Source organism: Amphiprion ocellaris, chromosome 4 (assembly GCF_022539595.1).
Source record: "Amphiprion ocellaris isolate individual 3 ecotype Okinawa chromosome 4, ASM2253959v1, whole genome shotgun sequence".
NCBI lineage: Eukaryota > Metazoa > Chordata > Actinopteri > Pomacentridae > Amphiprion > Amphiprion ocellaris.
The window spans coordinates 31,755,033-31,777,888 of NC_072769.1; the positions used below are offsets into that span (position 1 = coordinate 31,755,033).

Sequence of the window (22,856 nt, forward strand, 5' to 3'; positions counted from 1 at the left end):
ATTACTGAGTGGATGGGATCTGACGTAACCCATAGTGGAAGTAGGTCACATGGGGGGAGACAGGTCATCAGGGAAATAACACTGCAGTTGCACTACCTTTGTCTCTGTCTGTATTCTCTTTCTCAGTATCATTGTGCTCTTTCTCCTTTACATCCTGCCTATATATATTGTCCATGCAATATGTCTTTTTCTATATCAATTGTGTCTCAGTTATTTTATCAGAACTACTAAACAGCAATAAAGCTACACCCTGAAAGATAATCTTGCCAACTTTGAAAACTCAAGCTGATTTTGTTAAGGATCCTGTGTTCCCTTTCATTTTTGACATCCAGAGCCAAATTGAACTTCCAGGTTCTGTCCCAGAGCTAAGGAAACCTCATTTGTGCTAACAGATCTGCTCAATATGTTTTACGGTGCATAAGAAATCTACAAATAGCGGCAGTGCAAGGCTGAGCCATGGCAGTAATTTGAGCTAAGTGTCAGCATGCTCTCTCTGACAGTGTTCACACGCTGATGTTTAGTAGGTTTATCGCTTCATGTGTTCATCTACTGAGCTTGTTAGCATGCTAACATTTTAATTGGCACTGAACCCCAAAACTTACCTGCAAATATGAAATATGTCTTGTCTTTAAAAAAAATTTACACATTTCATAAGAAATTGTAAAAACAAAATATATCATTAGATTTCCAGTCAGACAGCCGTTGATCTGTGATGTTGTGCCCTTCCACTGAGGAACTTAACCAAATCTAAGCCTAAAATTGGGATACGTCATCCAAACCCCTTCCTTTACATGTTTCATTTAAAATTGTAACATGTGTGGGCACTTGGAAAAATGTTCTACGTGTTGATTCCAGTTTTCCTTTACATGTTTGTATAACAAATCATCAACGAAATTAAGCTGTCAACATCTTTGAGTTCCCTCTACTTTTTTCATGGTTGTGCTGTTTCCATAGAGGTACTTTATATTGCAGTGAAAATGAGCCCACAGTGAGTGAAAATGCGACAAAGTTCTGAAGAAATTAGTAGTAGCTGTTTTTACACTAAAACCTCTGGTGACTGATGCCAAATTTTGTGCTGATCCACCAAGTACATTTTGAGATATTTTAAAGAATTAGTGATGATGGTGCTCCAGGAGAGGTCAAGGGATCATCCGTAGACTTCATCCTCTGGGAACCATGAATGTCTACAAATTTCATGGTAGTTACTGAAATATAGTAGCCCGGACCAAAGTGGTGGACCAACCAACCGACACTCTGGCCAACAGTCCAACTTTTAACTTTAGCTAGGTTCTACTAAGAACTTCACATTTCATTTTTTTATTCACCTATTCACACACACAATGGCCGGGGATCAAACCACCAACACTGCAATTAGCAAACAACCTGCTCAACCAGCTGAGCCACAGCCGCCTACAATCCAGCAATGCTATCCCTGAAGCTATGCTGCTAGCAAGTATTGCTGCTGTTTATTTAAAAGAATGGACATTTAGGGAAATACATTTAGCACTTAAACATATAAAATTCTCTGCTGGTTAACTAGTATCCCCAAGGTGACAACGAGAATCCAAGAAGTCACCGCCTGTGGCTGCAGTTTCAAAAGAAATTGCTGCAGGAAGGAACAATTAGCTCCGCAATTACTAATTTATTTTGCAGTATAGATGGCAGACCATATTAGCAATGCAGCTCTCTATAGACTGTGGTGTTGTACTTTCCTCACAAAAAAAACATGACTCTTTGCTTTTTGTTGCCTCTTAGGCATATACTTGAAAGACAACCCAAAGGTACAGACAGAACTTGTGTCAAACTCCGTAATCCTCAATGTTTAGTTTTTCTAATGCACTTTTAATTCTGCATAATCTACATTCAGGCCGGCATAAAATCACTACCCAGAACAAAACTGTCTTCTCCATTTTCAACCATGTCACACACATGCACACATAAACTAGTGTGATTGTGTATACGCATGCAGTAATTAAGCCATCTGGATATCAAAGTAGCTAGCTTAACCCCGAGGTAGAATGACAGCAGTGGTGCCGTGTGTGTGTGTGTGTGTGTGTGTGTGTGTGTATGTGTGTGTATGTGTGTGTGTCGTCCACGTGTATGTGTGTCTATATGATGTGGCATAAGGCCAAGCTACTGGCTGCAGCAGTGAGATTCTGTCTTTAGTCTCTATCACTCTGCACTAATCCAATTGTGGAGAGAGAGAGAGACGAAGTAGGAGGGATAGGGGAGTGAGAGAGAGTCAGTGTGGGAGAGCATACAACTGGCTGCTCTCCAATTCTAAATGGCAAGCTGGATGGGGATATCTATTAGAGGGTGAGAGTACAGCAAGCACACCCAGCCACCCCCGTACGCACAGACACATGCAAAGAACCACACTAACACGCCCACTCGTGCTCCACACAAGCACATAAACAAGCAGCTATTCACACACATATTTACTGCCACAACGAGTGCAAATGTACGTTCACGCTCCAAAAAAAAAAAAGAAAAAATCAAGAAGAAAAACCAAAAAAAAAAAAAACTTCACACAAGTCCTGGTTGCACAAAATTGAAAAGGGGACAAAAAACTGTAGATGTATAAACCAATATGCAATTAGAGTGACAAAATGACTCAGCCTTAGCACCTTTTCTCTCTTTACAGCTCTTCAGCAGACCTTGTTGAATGTGTGGCATTAACTTGAGGTCTGAGTGTTGCTTTGAATGCATGTTCACTTCTGCTGGAAGATTGGTCCCACAGTGCCATCTGCTGGATAAAATCTTCCTAATGGTTTTTTGATGGAGTCGCAACACTCATCACGGTGCATAATTCATTCAGTGTTGGTGCTGTTGTGCATATACAATTGTCACTTCATGTATGTTGTGAGAATTGGGGAAAATGACCTAAGACCTACTCCAATAAGTTTATATGTATTGTTTTCTTACACTTTTACTTTGTAGGAAATATGAAATTGGACCAGTAAATTACTGGAAGTGTGCATGCACTTTGCAGAAGGTATACAGTGAAAATAAAGCAAAAAAATCTGACTTGAAACATACCCTGAGTCAATTTGAAGACATATTGACAGAATACAGTCTACAGAGAATATAGCTAAACACTTAATTTATTGTTTCCTAACAAGGGGAACTTGCCTCAGGAAAATAAAAACCAAAAAGACAGAAAAATATATGCAGAATAAAGTCTGTTTCTTGTGGAATCAATCATATGTAGCAATACGACAAAGAAAAGCAACGTTGGTTAAACTAAACTGCTCACATCTCATGCAGACAATCAAAACTTAAATATGTGAGGATTGAAAGGAATCTCAAGCAGTAATTACTTAAATGAACAAGTACGGGAAGAAAAATTACAATACATTATAATTCCGATATTTTTTCCTAAGGACATAAGCTGTATGAGTAGACTTCAGTATTTCTAAAACTGACTAAAAATGGCCCTGCAGATAACAAAAGCAACATGTAAAGAACAAGATGGAAAGACATTAGACGGTAAAACTAACAAGCATAGCAATGAAAGTAATGCATCAAGCAAACATGTCAGGCAAGTCCAGAATCTATAAATGCCGGTTGTGGTCATCAGTTGACTGCTAATACTGTAAGACAGCTTTATGTCTTTTGTTTCGGGATGTAAAACTTTCTGACAGAAATCCGCTGATATATCTATATCTATGAAAAACATATCATTTTGAATCTGATGATGAGAGCTAAGATGTTCATCTCTGCTCTTTCATCTTCTCCAATTTTGAGTTGAAAAGCTGTCATTGAGGTCAAGCTATCACTCATCCTGACAATCAAAACAGGGCCTCTCTTGCCCTGACAGTCGTCTCACAGGCTGCACTTACCGTCACGCAGCATATAAATCCTCCTTCAAAACAAGGTGACTACAGTTTAGTTGGTAGGTGTGATGCAAAACTGGACCACCTGACCAAAATATCTTCACACGAGAAATTCCTTCAACAATAAGGCCGCCTACACAGAAAATAAAAGAATTCCATCATGTCAGGTTTATCACTATGTCTTGTTTACTCTGTGTATATTACACGTTTGCCAATATCCTGTTTTCCTGACACTAGTGCAGAGAGGGTCACCGTGGTGTCTTTGACTTGAGATGAAAGCTGATTTTGTGTCAGCAGGCGCCAATAACCCCGCTTAACACAAGCCCTTGCCATCTTAATTTCCTGCCATAATAGCAATCAACAAATGCATTTGGAAGGCAAAAGCAAATAAGGAAGGTGCGAAACAATCCAGATAGAAGCAGGACTGTAAAAGGTGTGACTTAATGCTTTGTGTCATGCGATGAGAAGAAAACAATTAGCAAAAATAGTGATTAGGGAGGAATCAGACAGTGACAAGGTGAGATGAAGCAGAGAGGAGAATAACAAATTCTAATACCTGTGGGGACTCGGGGGCTGACTGTGATATGAGCTGAGAATGCTGCTGGGATTTGGGTGTATGTGTGCTTGTGTGTGAAGGAGAGTATTTGTGTGTGTGTATGTGTGTGTGCATGTGAGCCTCAAACAGACAGATGAACAGACAGAAATAGCCAGAAGATTAGAGGGAGATATGGAGGTATATGCAGAGGGGAGGAGAGACAGAGTGAAGATGGAAGAGAGGGGGTGTCAGAATGAAAGTGAGTGAAAGGCAAGTGATACTGACAAACAATTTAATGGTGGATTTACTAAGACAATAATAAACTGGGGTTCATCTTTCAGCATCGTATCAGTGCCACTGTCATGTTTGTGTAAAATTAATTATGTGAGCGGTAATAAATGAGCACCGCTGGATCCTTTCCCCGTGTGTCTTTTTTCTTCTTCTTTTTTTTCTATTACACACACCATTACCCGATGCCACAGAAACTTCTTGTTGCTAAACATCTTCCATCATGTATTGCCAATCTAATTTTGAAATGACACACACACTTAATGAAATCTTTGCTTTATGAAATAGTGTATATGAAAGTACCCAAAAGTTAAAAAAAAAAAAAAAAAACATGTTATCCAACTTTATATTACCAAAGACAAACTGAAAAAAGCAGCTAAACTCATAACGCATAGTGGGACTCCTTAGCAGAGGGTAGCTTATTGTTGCTTTGCTACAGCCAGGGCTAGTCTGGATTCCAGGAGGCTAAGCTAATTTAGCACCTAGCACACTTCTGTTTCCCTCACTCACCCACAGCCAGCACTTGCTGTTTATTGAGGCTTGGACTCTTTAATGATGAAGACAAATGAGCTCATTATAAAGTGTTTTCATGCGTGTGTTTTCTCATGTGTCGCTCTACTGTACACGTGTCTATAAGAGTGTGTGGCCTTGTCTTGAGGGTGTGTAGATGTAATGTTTGTGCCTGCCCAGTTACTGTGTGTGTGTGTGTGTGTGTGTGTGTGTGTGTGTGTGTGTGTGTGTGTGTGTGTGTGTGTGTGTGTGTGTGTGTGTGTGTGTGTGTGTGTGTGTGTGTGTGTGTGTGTGTATATGCAAATTCTGACCTTTACCTTGTTCAAGCTCTGTCTCATGAGGTTAATTGCTCCATTTAGCCTTAGTTGTTGAATTTTCCCTCCTTTAAATGCGACTTTAAGTTGTGTTTTCTCCTCACTGTGCTGCGATGAGCCCTCACTATCATGACCAGACTGAATGAAGAGGAGAAGCTCACCCCCTCACTTTCTCTTAATTGTATTACGAGTCCATATGGCTGTGTTGTACGATATCATGCTTTTGATTTCTCATCATGTCTGGCTATTATCAAGTGCTGTTCCATGGCTAAGCATATTTACCATAAGCGTGATGCTTTCACAGATGAGAGAGAGTGAAGAGGAGAATCTCTACTCTGAAACCAAATTAACGCCTAAACGCATTTTAATCTTAAGAGATCATTTAGGAATAAATTCATAGCTAATGGCGTGTTTATTAGCAGAGTCACGCGTGCAAATTGTGCTATAATGAGGCCTGGGGAGGGCTTGCCAGTGAAAGCACTGATTTTGGCTGTGCATGCAGTTGTGATACTGAGCATTAGAGGGTGCTAAGAGACAGAGGGGGCAAATGAAAGAACTTGATGAAGAGTACGGATGAGAAATGAAAGGAAACAGGCAATCAAGATGAAAGAATTTGCACAATCATTTAAAGAAATGTCCAGCACTAATAATGATTTTCAAACTCAACCCTGTTATGAATCCCTCCACTTTATTTATCATCCACTGGTCACAATGTTACCATACAAAAATCCACTTCCAACATGGAACTGCATTGGAATGTGATTTTTTTTTTTTTAATATGCACACACACACATTCAATAACAAAATTAAATACAGCTGTTTTACAAAATAAACTGGGCAGAGGAAAAAAGAGAGACACATTAAGTGATATTAAGACATGCAGTGACAAATATAAAAAATAGACATTTGTTTTCTTTTTCTGTACAAACATACATGGACACATATAAATATATAGAAGTAAAAAAGAGTGTACTTTTAAAATACAAAGGTCAAATTGTACAGTTACATTCCATCATAACAAAACAGGAGACATAGCACAATATTCAAGTGAGTTTGCCTTTTTCCACAGACACTGTACAATGTACACTGTAAAAGCAGAAATTAGATCACACAACTGTTGGTTTCTCCCCACTGAGTCTGTTCACACTGCTGTAAACAATACAAAATAAACAGAGAGTACAGTTTTTGTTGGTTGGATTTCCATTTGAAATCACTCATTCAAGCAACTTTCTGAGAGACTGTAATAACAACTGAGAAATCTGCTTTTTGAGTGTCTGCTTTGATGCCTTCAAGTCACCTCAGTCACAACTTCAGTGCCGTGTTTTACTGTTTCTTGGTGAGTCTCTCAGCACTGAGAGGTAAAGAGGAGATTTGGTTAAATAAACAAGACAAGTAGTACAGTGAACAAGAAGCTCTCAAAGTTTTTTTTAAATGTTGGCACAAAGAACAACCATTTACCAGGATGTGGTGAAATGTCGCCTCCCCCCACCCGCCCTGCCCAGCACACAGTAAAACCATGCTATGCCTTCTCTCTTTTGCTTTCTCTAGTTCTGTCTGACATCCTGCAGTAGTTTGTTGATCTCATGCACGAGCTCGCTAGCGTCCATGCCAGGCTCATGGCGGCTTTCGCTGCGCTTGCCGCTCTGGTGACCCGGATGGAAGACGCCGTCAAAGTCGTCTTCCTCATAGTTTTCAGGAATTTCCTCCATGGCTGGCAGCCATTTGAGGTGTGGCGGCTGTCCGTTGGTAGAGTTTGGAGTGGGGTTCGAGGACGAGGAAGAAGAAGAAGAAGAAGAAGAGGGGGCAACATGATTCGTCCCCACGGATCCACTTCCTGGGTTTAGATAGTGGGTATTGGCCGCCCATGCAGCCACACCTGGGGGATAGGTGGGACCTTTACCACCTGGCAACAACCCTCTCCGGTTGTCCTGAGGAACAGCGTTGTTACTATGGTTACTGGCACCACGTCCGCTTCCTCTCTCGGTGGTCGACGAGGACGAGGGCGGGCTTGATTCAGTGCACTCGGTGTAGGAGTCCATATTAGGGGGTAGAAGCCTCTGGAACACAGAGTTCATCTCTGTGAGGAGGGAACCAGCCCCTCCTCCAGCTGCACACACATCACCACCACCTCCTCCGCCTCCGGAGACGACTCCTCCTGCCCCCACCTCTTCGGTCCCAGACTCCTTGCCAAAAGTGGAGAAGCTCTTGCGGCGCTCCGAGTCAACGGAGGACTGGTCATCGTCGACCTGAGGCTGCTGGGAAGACTCCTCCCCGGGGATGTACATGTTGTTGCGGTAGTCAGCTGAGGAGGCGGGTGAGGAGAGGGGGGGCATCCAGCACTGGTCAGAGTGTCCCAGGATGCGGCATTCATCTGTGCACAGTCTCATGGCTAAAGCACAAAGACAAAACAAACAAGAAAAGATACTCAGGAGAGAGTCCAGCTACACAAAATGGCATTTATTGTACATGGATCAAATGATAACAACAGAAAAGGAAAAAACAGGAAATACATGTTTAATCTTCTTCAGACCTTGGTGTGAGTTTTGAAAAAAGTTCTTTGCTGCTGTGGTACAGAAAGTGATAATACCTAAATAATACAAGTCATGAACCCTGAGAGGGTGAGGTAGTGTTACATTTCTGCAGTTCAGCAGGAGGACAAGGTGCTGGTTTTTGTGCATGGAAATAAGGACAGAAATGCTGTTAGAATGATCCATGTACAATAGCTATTTAATATTTCATGATGCAGCGCTTCAGTCTTTCATTAATTTCTAAATCAAAGCTTAGCTTAGTAGTTTTTTTAAATGTTTTATTTATTTATTTTCCTGTTTCCTTCTTTTCTTCCTGATCTTTTCATATTCCTGCTTAGAAAACCAGATTGGCGGTATTGACAGTTTACAACATAAATATCCAGGTGGTGCCAGGTATATGGCAGGACCTAGATGAATAAATAAAAAACGCATGATCCCACACAAATGCCATTTCAGGCAGATGATAATGTCAAATTTGGCTGCTTTTCCAAGTACAACCACATTTCCAAACTATGAGGCAGAGGAAGGGATTTGCTCGTTTGGTTCCTATTATCATATCCGGTATTAATACCCAAATGTTGCCATCTAAATAGAAAAATCTAAACAAATTAAATCTATTGAAGAGAAACAGTAGTAATCCTCCCTCTCGGCCCATTATCCTCCCCCCCGCCCCCTGCCTTTTTTTTCATATTAGCATAAAAGATAGCGGGAGGGAAAAGGAGGGAGGAGGGTTGCAAAACCTCCAAGTCTTTCTGGGAAAAAAAAGCAGACAGGGAAAGACTGCCCATGTCCACCACCCCTCCCTTTATCCATCTCAATAAAGATTGAAAATACATTAACAAGTACAGAAAAGAGAGAGAGAAAAAGATGCCGAGGAGCTCTCGGGCATGTAGCAGAAAGCAAGAGAGGGACAGAATCATTGAGGAAGAGAGAGAGAAAGACAGAATAACATCATTCTAAAAGCAATTACTATGAATTCTCCTCAGTTCAGACATGAAAGCGCACCACTGTCACTCACTGAGGGGGGGCAGAAAAGAAAAAGAAGTGAGGGGGAAAAAAAAACAGCACCCTGAGACGCATACCGATGAGTGACAGGCGACTCATCTCCGCTCCAGGGAGGATTTTACAGACACGACTCTATCTTAGGGGCAGATAACGCATACACACAACCACACACACAACAACACAAACAACCAGACACACTGTAACCTCTCCCAGTGTGATAACGAGCGCGGAAATGAGGACTGCGTGGAAGAATGGGGCTGAGTACAATGGGGATTGTGTTGGCAACACGGTGAATGAAGTGGCTGTAAAGGCAGGTGTGCAGACAAATAATGAACTTAGGCTTGACGCTGTCCGTGGTGCTGAAATTTGCCAGGCAAGCAGAGCATTTGAGGACTGGGTGTGGTTTAGCGGACGACAGTTTGGGTCAGATCTGTATCATTTTAGATTAGATTACCCTAATTTTAAAGATCAGAAGTGAAAGCTACATGTTTCACAGTCAACTGACTCAAAGTGGAATGAAGCAGGACTAAGCAGAACTCATAAAATGACAAGTTTTTGCATAAACAGGGTGAAGTCTGAGAGGCAAATATCAGCTGAAAGGTTAGGTGATAGTTGAATGAGAGCTGCTGCTATTGACGGTGTTTGGTTTGTGAGTTAGCTGATTGAGGAATGTGCAAAACTTTAATGTCTGATGTAGATTGTCACTGAAAAACCCACCTGGGTGGAGTCGGTGGTGCATTTCGAGGTGCATGAGGTCAGAAAAGCCCTCCCCCAGCAGCAGTCTGTCCACGGGGGATTCCCGCCCCATGTCACAGTCACTGTCTCCCGCCTCGCTGTCCCCACGGCCACTGTCCTTCAGGCTGAACTTGTCCATGTCTTGTAATGCATACCTGTGGAAAGAAAGGCAGAAAAAGACATGATTATAAACACTGATTCAAGTCTATTCTGTGCTGCAAGCTGAATAAGTCAGTCTGTCCTGAGAGAAGACTAATGACAAATAAATCCATCATGTCAAATTTGAGGCTGCTTCTGGAATCTGTCAAATCTCTAGGCAAAGGCTTGGTCCATAAATTCTACATGCAGGTAGATCCCATCAATAAATCTATCAGAGCAGCCACTAGGGGCATCAATAAATCTATCACCTAGAGATCATAAGGCGGGATATTATGATGAAAATAGTGATGGATGCACACTTTACAACCTGAGCCCATGTTTTAGGAGGAGAAGTACCGAGAAATCGGTTTTGACATTCAGACAAATGATTCTTTTTTTGAACTGAATGGCATCGGTGTGATAACAAACTGGAATATGAGGAAAAAATACATTAACACACCATATACATGTAACTGATCAACTGACAGATAAAACTTCACAACAGATTGTTGGAACACGTGATACACAATGAAACAAACAAGTGGTTCAAAAAAGTAAACAAAAGATAATCTTATTTATTTGGTGAGGAAGAAGGGGATAAAGGTTGGAGTGGCTGAAGGGGGTAGGGGTAAATTACCTGTAGCTGCGGGAGTATTTGTTGCCACGGAAACTGGGTCTGGGCTGGTACTGGCCCTGATGGAGCATGGACAGAAGCTGTGAGACTTGCTACATCAAAAAAAAAAAAAAAAATGACAAAAAACAAAATAAAACAAACCAAAAAAAAAAAAAGAAACAGAAAAGGGTGGGAGGATGAATAACATATGGGAAATTGAGGAGGGATGGGGTAAAAAGAGAGAGAGAGACAACACAAAAGACAAAATAATGGATGAGTAAACACAAAATGGATGATGGAAAGGCTGCTGAAAATGGATGAGACAAAATGGATGACGTTAAAACAAGAAAAAAAAAACAAAAAATGAAAAGATGAGGGGGGGCAAGGATGAGTCTAGATGAATATGGAGACATATGACTGAGGGGTGAGTCATGGGCATGATGGAGGTAAATGGTGACAGGGTGTAAACAAGGTAAAAGACAAAGACACATCTATAATCATCAGCAGTTTTAATGAGAGTCAGTTTGAACTACAGGCCAGTGTTGATTAAGTCACTGTCACACGTGGCGATGAGTTAATTTGCTCAAACGGAGACAGCTGTGTGAGCATGAGGAAGTGTGTGTAGGGGTGTGTGTGTGTGTCTGTGTGTGTGTGTGTGTGTGTGTGTGTCTGTGTGTGTGCGTGTGCGTGTGCGTGTGCGTGTGTGTGTGTGTGTGTGTGTGTGTGTGTGTGTGTGTGGGTGTGCGCGTGTGCGTGTGCGTGTGTGTGGGTGTGTGGGTGTCAGAGAAGGAGAGACAGAAAATTTGGAAAGGGGCTTGGAGACCACATTTAAAATTTGTGAGAGTAATTTACCTCTTTGTGTGTGAGAAACAGTGTGTGTGTGTGTGTGCGTGTGTGTGTGTGTGTGTGTGTGTGTGTGCGTGTGTGTGTGTGCTTGTGTGCGTGTGTGTGTGTGTGTGTGTGTGTGTGTATGTGCGCGTGCTCACCTCTACTGGTGGAGTTGCGTGAGCCAACTCCAGTGCAAAGCTCTCTGGAATGTGATTGGATGAGATGGTCACTAGGCTGTTGAGGGACTGGCGGCTGTGGTGGTTCTGCCTGCTCCCCATCTGGGCTCTCTCCATGGGAGGCGTGGCCGACGGTGAGCGGTGGTGAGCTCTGATTGGGAGAGTGCCGTTCACTGTTGGCACCAAGGTGATGTCCCCTTTGTGGATCTGGCGCGAAGGCTTCTTCGGGTGGTGCTGGTGCGTAGATTCCGCCACCCTGCAGTTGTAGGAGTGCCTGGTGTCCTTCTTCTCCCGGTTGCAGCGGGCTGCGAACACCACCATGATGACCAGGAGCACTGCGCAGATGGCCCCCAGGGAGATGATGATGATCAGGGACACATCCAGAGAAGACCCCCCCTGATCCATAACCTGCACGTGGTTCTCCATGTTCTCATAGAGGGTGATTTTTAGAACAGCTTTGGCGCTCAGGCTCTCGCTCCCCTGATCTCTGACCACAACTGTCAGCTCTGCGTGCTCATGGGGGAAGTTCTCCAAACTGGCGTTGGCGTGAATCTCACAAGTTCTCGAGTCAATGAGAAAGAAACCTTCCTCATTGCCGCCTACGATGGAGCAGATGAGCTCAGCGTTGACCCCTGTGTCACGATCAGTCGCCCTGACCACAGTGACCAAGTTCCCAGCCTCGGTGAACTTTGATGCAGGGACATCTGCAGTGAAATTCCATAGCTGGGGGACCACAATTACTGGAGGGTTGTCATTTTCATCCAGAATGTTCAGAATAACCGTGGCATTACTGAGCAGCGGTGATTTCCCCGCGTCTTTGGCTTGCACCACGAACGAGATGCGACTCACATCCTCGCGATCAAACGTGCGCAGCGCATAGATGGCGCCGCTAGAGGGGTCGATGGTGACGTAGGTGGAGATGGAGCTCCCGTGAACAGAGTTTTCCAAGATGGAGTAGCTCACCTGTCCGTTGGCATCTAGGTCGGGGTCAGTGGCCATGATGGAGGTCACATAGGCACCAGGGGCGTTGTTCTCTGATTTAAATACCTCATATCGGCCCTTCTCAAAACGTGGCGGGTTGTCATTTTCATCAGTCACATGCACGGTGAAATGTTTGACAGTCGAGAGGCTGGGAATCCCTCGATCCTCCGCCACCACAGTCAAACTGAACTCTGACCTCTTTTCTCTGTCCAGAGACACGTTAGTCAGAATCATGTAGTTGTTCTCGTATGTCTTCTGCAGTTTGAAGTAGCCCTGACCGTGAAGTTTGCACTCCACCTCTCCATTCAAGCCAGAGTCCAAGTCCTCCACCCGCACCAGAGCCACAAACGTGTCCAAAGGAGAAGCCTCGGATATGTAAGCTGCGTCCCCGTTTCCCTGAGAGGACATAAGATTGATGCTGATGTCTGGTTTGTTGTCGTTCACATCCACCACTTTGACCAGGATCTTGCAGTGAGCGGGCATGGAGTTCGGACCCATGTCCTGCGCTTGCACATCAATGTCGAAAGAGTTAACGGTCTCATAGTCCACACGCCTGATGAGGGTCAGGTGACCGCTGTCAGGGTTGATTTTGAACGTCTCCATTATCTTGGGAGACACGTGACTGCTAAAAGAGTAGACTATCTTCGCGTTAGTGCCGTCATCCGCGTCCGTGGCGTTTAAGTCAATGAGCAGCGTGCCAACAGGTGAATTTTCTGGCAGGTTGATGACATATGAGGACTTGTCAAAAATCGGGCTGTTGTCATTCGAGTCGGCAACGCTGATCTTGAGGAGGGTCGAACCCGTCCTCGGGGGAACGCCCCTGTCAGAGGCCGTGTACTGAAGTTCGTAACCGGAGCGCACCTCCCGATCCAGCTCTCTGAGCACCACCAGCTCTGCGTATTTAACTCCGTCCGTCCTGGACTGGATGTCGATCTTGAAGAAGTTGTTGGGCTCCAATGCATACGTGTAAAGTGAGTTCTCCCCGACGTCGGGGTCTGTGGCGCTGTCCAAGGGAATGCGCGCTCCCACGGCCGCGCTCTCGGAGATCTCGATGGGGATAACGGCGCGGGCGAACTGTGGTGCGTTATCGTTGATGTCCAGTACTTCCACCTCAACGTGGAACAACTGAAGGTGCTCAGTAGGGAGAGTCAGCACGTCGAATTGAATGGAGCAGTTGAGGTTCTTTTCGCAGAGTTTCTCACGGTCAATTTTGGTTCTGATGCTGATTTCGCCGTCCTGCTCGCGCACAGTGAGGAAAGACGAGCTCCCTCGTTGCATAGCTCTGAAGCGGAGCGACACTGAGCTGGGAAGTTTGGCCAAAACATCTCCGACGTCGTCCTTTAAACGAGCAATAACTGTGCCAACCTTTTGCTCCTCATAAATCTGATATTTCAGTGTCTTACCAGTGATGTGTTGTGTTGCCAGCGCCAAAACAGCCAGAACTTTCCACATTCTTGTCAGAAAGACTCCCGTCATTTTCTCCTGTTTCATTGCTGTGGAACCCAAAAACAGATCCAAAAAATAGCTGCAAAATGTAGTGCAGGTCAGTTCCAGTTTTAACTTGCTAAATGGTGTGCCCGCTCAGTCAGCAGCTGCATTTCTCTCTCCGCGGAGCAAAGAGAAAAACATTCGATTGTTTAATGCAAGCTCAGTCAAGTTGTCTTAATTTCCATAAAAAAGACATCCGAATTTGTTTCTATCTCTCTTCCCTTGTCACACAGAGCTGTTGCGCGCATCCAGTGTGCGGGAGAACCAGCTGAGTGCCACTGAAATCTGTGCGCCTTTCTCCCTCTCCTCCCTGCGTCTGGTCTGTGCGCCGTGCGCTCTGCTCGCTCCCTCTCTCCGTTTGAGGTGCCTCTGCACACAGACTTGCCCAAAATAACCCGCCTCAAACCAACTACTTGTACAACGGCCACGGCCCCCTTTTCACATCCCAGGAAAGACAAATGTTTCTTAAATCAAAAGCTGGCTGGTGGCCACTCCAACTCCAAAAGAGAGGAGAAGGAGGCGCAAGAGCGAAGGAAAAGTAGGGGGGTGAGAAACCCCGCCCTGTGGGGTTTACTCTCACCACTTTTCAGAGTAACGACTATGCATCCACAATGGACAGGGGAGAAAATAAACTCAAGAAGAATCCATTCAAAGAGCGTAGCATACCGTTTTTCATTGCTATAAAACCACAGGAAGGTTTACGAGTTTCTCGCTTCGGGTCTGTTCTCTCCAGACAGCTTGGAGACACAAAGAGTCTAAATTTTCTTTAGACAGCACTAATGTATTGTCACATCTCATTCAGTAGCTTTACCACACATTAAATGCAAACCCGTGATGGACACACTTTTCATATAAAACACACAACCCAGTCCAGCTGTCACCACTCACTCCCACTATGTCACTGAAGCAGTGGATGCCTTGGGATGAGTGTGCACGCCACCAGCTTACACTGTATCTGGTGTTTTTCTGCGCTTTCAATCAGCAGCTGACTAGCCCCTTCTCCATGCTAAGGCACTTTGTAGGAGATGTTTTGGTCTGTATATATATATATATATATATATATATATATATATATATATATATATATATATATATATATATATATATATATATATATATATATATATCCACATGCGCGCCTCATCTGTGGCTGTCTACGGGTGAGAGTATAAGCCGGGTAAGCTGTGTGGCGAATCGGGTTGAAAGGGAGCCGGACTCTAATGGATGCCTTTAAAGAGTTGGTCACGCCGATGAACAGCTCTGTCCCCGTGCGCAAATCTGTCCAAGATCACTTCAGACTTCCCGCAGGATGGGGCATAACGAGCGAGGCATCCAAAACTCACCAGTTTCGGGCACGCATTTTCTGTTCACCAAAATAAAAGCGAGAGAGAGAGAGACAGAGAGAGAGAGAGGAGTCTCATTGGTACTAATTCGTGCGCACACGCGAGGGGCACAGAGTCAAACAGAAGCAGAGAAATGAAGGAACGCATAAGGAGAGAGAGAGAGACAGAGAGAGGGAGAGAGAGATCTAAGGTTTAACAAATGTGCAGAACTGGGACCATGCATTCTGGGGACCATCTGGCGCGGTTTGTTTGGCACCAGGACCGGGCGATTACAGCCGACCAAACAAGACTCCAGCGGAGCCCCGAACCCCACACAACTGTGAGGAAATGAGTTGTCATGGGGGATTTTGGAGTTTCCAAGCAGCTTTTTCAGATCCATTCACACATTTTGCGCGCTTGCGCGCGCTTGCGTGTGCGTCAAGGATAAACAGCGAGGAACAAACTAATGGGGACTTCAGTGACTAAAAAAAAGCCCCCCCCCCACCATACATATTCAAATCAAATATTCTAGCACAGGTTGAAGATTATACACAACTGCAGGTGACCATCTGGAGCAGCACTGTGAGGACACAAATTTCCCCCTAAAACAGACAAAACTAAACTGCCCCGCTCACCCTCACTGGTCCCTCTCTTTGGCTCAAGCAGCATTCCGGTCAACAGTTTAAGAAGCATTTTTTTTTCGAGGACCACAATTAACCTAAAGTAATAAATAGACACAGAACCTGCAAAACAGATGAATAATTTACAACCACCTGCTCCACTGATGATGTTATCCAATTTGAACCTAGTTATTCAGTGCTGGCTGGTCTTTTAACACATCGCATCTGCACATCTTTCTTTGCGCATTTAGCTGAGAACAATATCTTATTAAATATTCCAAAACGTGCATGGACACCAACCAGAAGCTCTCATTTGAACCCGCGGCCCTTAAATTGGCGGAAAACCTTTATTCCCACTCCCAGTGTCTATTCATCGCCTGAGCCATGTCTGTAAAATGTTTGCTTTCACTTGTCTTTTTCTTTTCTCTCTCTTTTTTTTTTTTTTTTTTTTTTTTGCACATTTCACCATACTGGTATTTAAACAGGTTTGATACGGGGCGCCCAGCATTTCCATAGCTCCAAATGCTCACAATGCAGTAATGCAATTACTCCCTGCGTCCCAGAGAAGCTAATCACATTTGGAGAACAAAGTCAGCTCCGGAGTTTATGGAAGAAGGGAGCGAAAGAAAAGAGAGAGAGCTGGAAGGGGAGGGAGGGAGGGAGGGATGTGGTGGGTGCGCGGGGGTCTTAAACACTGCACAGAATAAAACAATTAATGTATAGAGGGGGTATAATCTAAGTAAAAAGCAGATGGAGGCTTAATACATTTAGCCACGCTACATAACCAAAGGAGCAGAGCAAACACGGTTCTTACTCAGTGCTTAAGAACACCGATAATTGAGCTAAAAATATTCATCCCTCTGCAGCAGGTGCAAAGATGCCACGTCTCTTGGATTTAGTGATTTTTTTTCCCCCTGCTTCTTCTTGTTATTTAACTTCTGCTTCCAGCTCCCCTAAGATAATTTCATTGATCCATAGGCGGCGGCTCTGGAGCCCAGATCAGCCTCCACAAATGCATGCGATCAGCACAAGCAAGCAAGCAAACAAACAAACAAACAGCCCCTTGCTCTTGGGTGCAGCTCTCTTCATTATGCAGTGCCCGTAACAATTGCCTCCCTGCGTCCGGGCCTTGTAGCCATAAAGTAATAGTGTGATTAAACGTCTGTCGCCAACATTCATGACAATCTTCTGCAATATGCAAAACCCCTTCTCCCCCTCCCTCCAACAAGTCAACAGGCGCAGCAGGTGGAGCATAGAAAGGAAAAGCAACAAAAAAAAAGTGCCTCTGGACCCCAGGTTCAGATTGGAGTCAAGAGGAATGTGTGCGTCAGAGCGCATGTGTGCGGTGGTTTCTTTTTTGCGGCGGGTTTGGTTGTAAAGGCACGCGAGCATCTGTCGCCTCGTCTGCCCGCTCATTGTCACTTATTCAATTAGCAGCGATTTGGTGGATTCCATTCCGGAGGAGGGGGGGAGGGAGTGGGACCACAGGGTGATGGGGGAGTTTGCTTTCATTGCTGCTGGACTGAGATACCCCCCCACCCCTTACACACACTCACACACACACACACAAACACACAACCACCCCCATCAGGGCAATGATTGTTATTCATCCGAGTCTCTCCTGCGCTTTCTCTCTCTCTTTCTCTTTTTTTTTTGCTTTCATTAGGGTTCCACCGAGCTTTATTACTTTATGGCGACTATTGTGTGTGCGCAAGCAGACAAGGGAGAGAGTGCACCGCCTTGTTCTTGCTCCACAGTGCGTGTGGAGATCACACTCTGAGCGCAGCATATTGCAAGCGATGTCAACAGTTGGTCGACAAATTTATAGCCCGGGCAGAACTGTGAGGCAAAGAAAGAATGTGGCCGGCCACCTTTAAAGTGGACGCATTACTGCACCGCTCTGCCAGTCCATCAGCCCAGGACCCAATGAAAAGAACAGGCTGTTATTACTTTTTTACAGACTTTACTGGCTTATATGGTGGGAGAGGTGTATAAAATATTCATACCTTTCCTCTACAGGACCAGTACAAAGTGTCATTTTAAGTCTGGCATGGTTATACTGGGTGATTGACCAATGCATTTACTCCTCCATTCTATTCTGCTCTTGAAGCCTGTGGCGGCCACGAGTTTGTGAACTACAGTGCTTTGCCTCTGAGTTTTGGCAGTTGAATTCCCCGCAGTGGATCTCCTTTCCCCTTTTCTGTTGTCAAATCAAATAACCAATTCCTTTTCTATTCTGTTCCATTGTAGTTTGGGGATGGTGACTGTTGCATTTGTTTGCTTGACATGAAGGAGCGGTTTGAGTGTCTAATCATCCAGTCATCCTTTCCTTGGCCTCATTCTCTCGCGCTGATTCATACCTAGCTGACCGTGTACACGCACACACTTACACGTGCGTCCACGAGTGCACACACATACTTTTAGCTGACTGAATGGCACTGACAGTGAGGTGCTTTGGCCCACCAAGACATGGCACAGAGAAACACAAAGGCTTCACAAGCAATCAGCACCGCAGCCCTCAGGACTCAACCACTCTCTCTGCTGTTGTATAAGTAAAGACTCAGCCTTACACATAATGGGAGGCATTACTGAATTGCCAGCATCAAGGTCAAAGTAATTCCATCTGGCACTTGTCTATAAAATCAGTAGTTCTTCATCATTACATTTATTTGGCCAACATTACAGTTGTGTCTCAAGGGATAACTCTGGTTTAATACAATTTAGATACAACTTCTGAGCGTTCGACGATAATATCTAATTGTAATTAAAAACACTCTACTAGGCGGCGCACAATGCTGAGATCTGGAAACATGGTTACATTTCTAAGACATATCAACTAACATAATAAGCAAACATTTTAACTGAAATTGCTCTAACACCGCACAGGAAACACACACAACTCTACAGAGGCCTATGCAGTTTATAGATAATGGATGGATAATTGGACATAGCCTATTGTTTTACTTTGAAGAATACAGTCATAGCATTTGGAAGAGCCACAGAGGGATAATTCTCCAAAAATAAATCCCAAGTTGTAATATACCAGAAGCGTCCTCTAAACAAACAATTTGACATTTTGGGAAGTATACTTATTTGCATTTTGTTGTTATTTACTTGACACCTCTGTTATATATCTGTGAAATACTTGCTGTCATTTAGAATAAAAGACTGGAAACAGGGTAAAACCAAATCCTCTTAAGCTAACTAACATGTCTATATGTTATATGTTGTTTGTTCTGTGCAAAAACTGAAGTGTAAAAACAACAAATAGTTGTTTTTCAACCAGAAGACACAATATCACAAGTGAAAGGACAATATTTTGGAAAGATAACTGATACAAACAACAAACTGTTGTTCTTACACTTCAGTGTTTGCAAGGAATAAACACGAGATTAAAAGATACTTCAACTGATCTTCAGAGGAGCTGACAGGCTAACTGTTTCCTGATTACTTTCAGTTTATTATGCTAAGCTAAGCTATCTGCACCACTATTGGTTGCTATCTTCCATGTGTACTGCTTCATTTTTAATGAAAAGATATGACGGTGGTATCTGGTCTTCTCATCTGATTTGGAGCAAGAAAGCAATCTATGTATCTGGCAAATCTGTTTAAATATCTTTACATCATGTTGTGCATCCAATGCCATCTTACATGATGGTTTTAGTAGTTTTTTTTTCCTTTAAGAATTTACAATTCATTTAACACTCATTAAGCTCCAGAACCCATCAAGACACTGTCTTAATATCAGGTGACACTGGTGTCAGTTGGATACTTAGAAACATTTTCTTGACTCTTAAACGGTTTCTTTTTGGAGATAAGACCTTTATAAAATTATTTTGCAATTCAGTGAGACAATATAAATTGCAAATGTACATTAAGTAGGAGGGCACTTGAGAGCCCTCAGCTCCGTATCCTTTCTCTAAAGCCTCGCAGGAGTCACCTTGAATTAATGGAGAAAACAGAGTAAGGCCTTATTAGTCTAAGGGAGGAAATGCTATCGTATGTAAGACACATTCACCAGTCCCTCAGTGTGTGTGTGTGTGTGTGTGTGTGTGCGTGTGTGTGTTCACGTACGGCACTGCAGGCGAGTGTGTACCTCCTTGCGTCAATGGATGTGAGCACGTGTTTGTGCGTGTGTGCGTGATTGACATGTTGTTGATTTGTTGGGGGCTGCTTTTTCCCCGATACGATGTCTGTGTACAGCTGATGACTGACAGCTAATTTGTGGTCCAGAGATTAGTGTTTTAGAAAAGGAACTTTCTCTGAGATGTGCCTCATCCAAACGGAATTGGTCCCATTTGGAGCGATTTCTTTGGCACAACATGTGTGTCAGGCCAGTAATGACGACAGGCCAAGCTTTTTTCACATGAAGGCGGCCATCATCCCTGATGTATCCATTTTGAACACACAGTGACAGCTGCTTTTCTGAAGGTGTCAGCAGACATGTGTGAACAGTATCGGGACATTTACATTAGAGCTACTTAAGATTGCAAGCAAATCACTTTTGATTGATGCACAGGCAAAGCTGCTTCTCAGCCGTGTGGTTTTGGTTAAGAACTTGTAATGAGGTCGAGGTCATGCGTGTGCTGCCGCAACCCCTCCCCCCCCAAAAAAAAGAAACAAAATCAGAGTTTTGTGGGTTTTCTCATCATGTTTGAATTAGAAAATGTTAACTTGTAACAGTGCATTAAAGAAGTAGAACAAATAGCGACATCAGCTGTAGAGCACACAGCCCAACTCAAACCAGAGATCCCTGGAGCACACACACATACAGGCACACACACATCTATAAACACAACATAACTAGCTCCAGAGACTGCCTGGCACACACCAGACTGATGGGTGTGGGTTCATCTAGGAGGAAACCAGGCTCAGGGAAAGTGCTGCAGCACTATGTGGTTTGTGTGACACAAAGCCCTTCTTGTTTGCCCTGCACACAAATCCTAACAACCTGGACTGATTAGAAGTGAGAACCTGAGTTGCAATAACACAGACCTATACTTAGGCTGCTCTGTTTCAAGCCCAGACATCCATTAAACCTGTCTGTGTGTGCGCTGAAGTGTTCACGGGTGTGCATTTGTGTTCGCATGTATGCATGAGGCAATTTTCTGGCAGGGGTTAGACCCTCACTGGAGTGTTACATGTTTAAGTGTCCCCCGGTGACCCACTTCCTGGGGTTGCACCAGATTTACGGTTCTTGAGGCTCTGAGAGCTGACAGCTGTGGAATGGGGGGGATGGATGGGAAGCCATGATAAAGTGGAGTGGAAAGGGGTTGAAGGAGCAAGGGAAAGAAGCAGCAGAGGGATGATGAAGCGACGGGAGCGTGGAAAGGTGGAGGCGAAAGTTGAAATATGTTGGGGCTTGATAAAAGCTCGGATGAAAGGAAGGGAGATGCAGGGCAGGAATGAGGAAGGGTCAAGGAGTGTAGAAGTGTGGAAGGTTCCTGCTCAAAGGGAGGGTGGAGTTGAAAGGTAGAGGAGGGAGGAAAGGAGGTTAGGAGAGAGCGTGGAATTAGACAAGAGGGGGAAACAAAGAGGGAATTGAAAACATCAGGAGAGAAGAAATGAAGGGATGTGTGGGAGGGAGAGGTGTAGGAGTGCAGTAAAAGGGATGGAGACTTGTGCAGCGTACCCTCTGGCCCCTCAGATGTTCATGATTAAAACCTCTTTCCTCTCTCATTCGCACACACTACTTCTCACCTTTGCTTAATGAAAACACAACTCTGGATTGATTTGTGACAACCTTGAGAGAGCAAGTAGTTATACACCAGCCTAGCTGCACCTGAGCTCCTGTTGATTTGGTTTGGAGGGGGAAAAAAAAAATAAGACCTTGGGAAAGGTTACACAAAGTAGGAAGATAAAGTGGATTTAGACAATCATTTTCCTCTGGATGTGGCATTGTTTAAAACGTGAACAAATTGACTACATATTTCACAAGCTGTTGGACTCAATTGAGGAATGCTTAACATGGTGTTTCAAGTTTATGCAGGGGATTTGGGACAGAATCCAAACAGTGAACAGCAAATTTTCAATCAGCTCAGCGAGGGGTGCAGAGGGAGTGGGGGAGAAGAACGCTTGCAAAGGATGGCTACAAAGACAGAAAAGAAATAGAAGGTGGACAAAACATGACCAAGCTGATGTGTGATGAATGGGTACGTGCAAAGATGGACGGAGAAATGACATGTGATTAAGTGCAGCCATGTTTACACAAGCAACTCCTAATTCTCTTGGCAATTAAAGCAATTGCCACTGTGGTTCATTTGATTTTGTCGGCTTTATTGCCTCACCTGATCTGTGCGTGTGCTACATTACGCCGAGATTACTGTCAATAACTTACAAATATAAAACTTTGTGCAAGGAGATAATCCCTCAAACATGCCATTGGCAAACTCATCCCTGCGTACTAACCTGGACATCCATTATTGTCAATCTGTTTGATACTATAATAGTTTTATGAACAGAAAAAAAGGGAGAAAGCTCAAATAAATGTCACCACATCTGTAATTATATATGCAAAATGATTAGGGGCGTAGCAGAAAACTCAATGAACTGTCAAGTAAGCATTAATTTATTCAATAACTGAGAAAAAAAAGATGCCAAAGAAAAATGTAATTTGGGTCATTAAAATTAATTTGGATTCTGCTTTTAAAAATTCTCCACAGTACATGAATAGTAATAAATGAAACGTTCATCACTGTCGCTAATCATTAGACAAGTCTTGTCAAGTCGACATCACTGCTAGGCTGTTATTATTGGATCCTCTCAGCTAACAGGCAATTAATTCACATCAGAGCCTTTTCCTGTGCCAAATAAACAGCGAATGGCAAGGAGGCTCTCTCATGGTGTTAGTTTCGACAAACTCTGACACAAGGGAAAGAAAAGAAAGAGCACGTTGCTGAAGTGCAAACCGTGGCTCCCAGGGGCCTCATCAAACCTCGG

The 22,856-nt window shown here is 43.8% G+C and overlaps 1 protein-coding gene across 2 annotated transcripts; it reads right to left on the reverse strand.

The window, feature by feature from the left end:
- Positions 1-6,150: 6,150 nt before the first annotated feature.
- Positions 6,151-14,458, reverse strand: pcdh18a (protocadherin 18a). 2 transcript variants are annotated; one of them, XM_023276047.3, is made up of 4 exons: positions 11,489-14,458; positions 10,527-10,615; positions 9,734-9,906; positions 6,151-7,872 (listed from the first exon to the last, which is right to left on the reverse strand). In XM_023276047.3, exons 1-4 carry the CDS (start codon positions 13,976-13,978, stop codon positions 7,028-7,030), a joined length of 3,597 nt encoding a protein of 1,198 aa, XP_023131815.2. In that variant the 5' UTR covers positions 13,979-14,458; the 3' UTR covers positions 6,151-7,027. The 2 variants fall into 2 exon arrangements, with proteins under 2 accessions (XP_023131815.2, XP_023131817.2); XM_023276049.3 differs by having other exon boundaries at positions 10,527-10,582; positions 11,489-14,457.
- Between the last annotated feature and the right edge of the window lie 8,398 nt (positions 14,459-22,856).

What these genes read in the sequence shown, in the direction of transcription:
- pcdh18a (XM_023276047.3), bottom strand. Translation starts at nt 13,978, where the DNA reads ATGAAACAGGAGAAAATGACGGGAGTCTTTCTGACAAGAATGTGGAAA. An exon ending in ACGCAACTCCACCAGTAGAG is followed by an intron (nt 10,616 to 11,488) that starts GTGAGCACGCGC and finishes TTTTTGATGTAG; the next exon opens with CAAGTCTCACAGCTTCTGTC. An exon ending in AAATACTCCCGCAGCTACAG is followed by an intron (nt 9,907 to 10,526) that starts GTAATTTACCCC and finishes TTCTTTCCACAG; the next exon opens with GTATGCATTACAAGACATGG.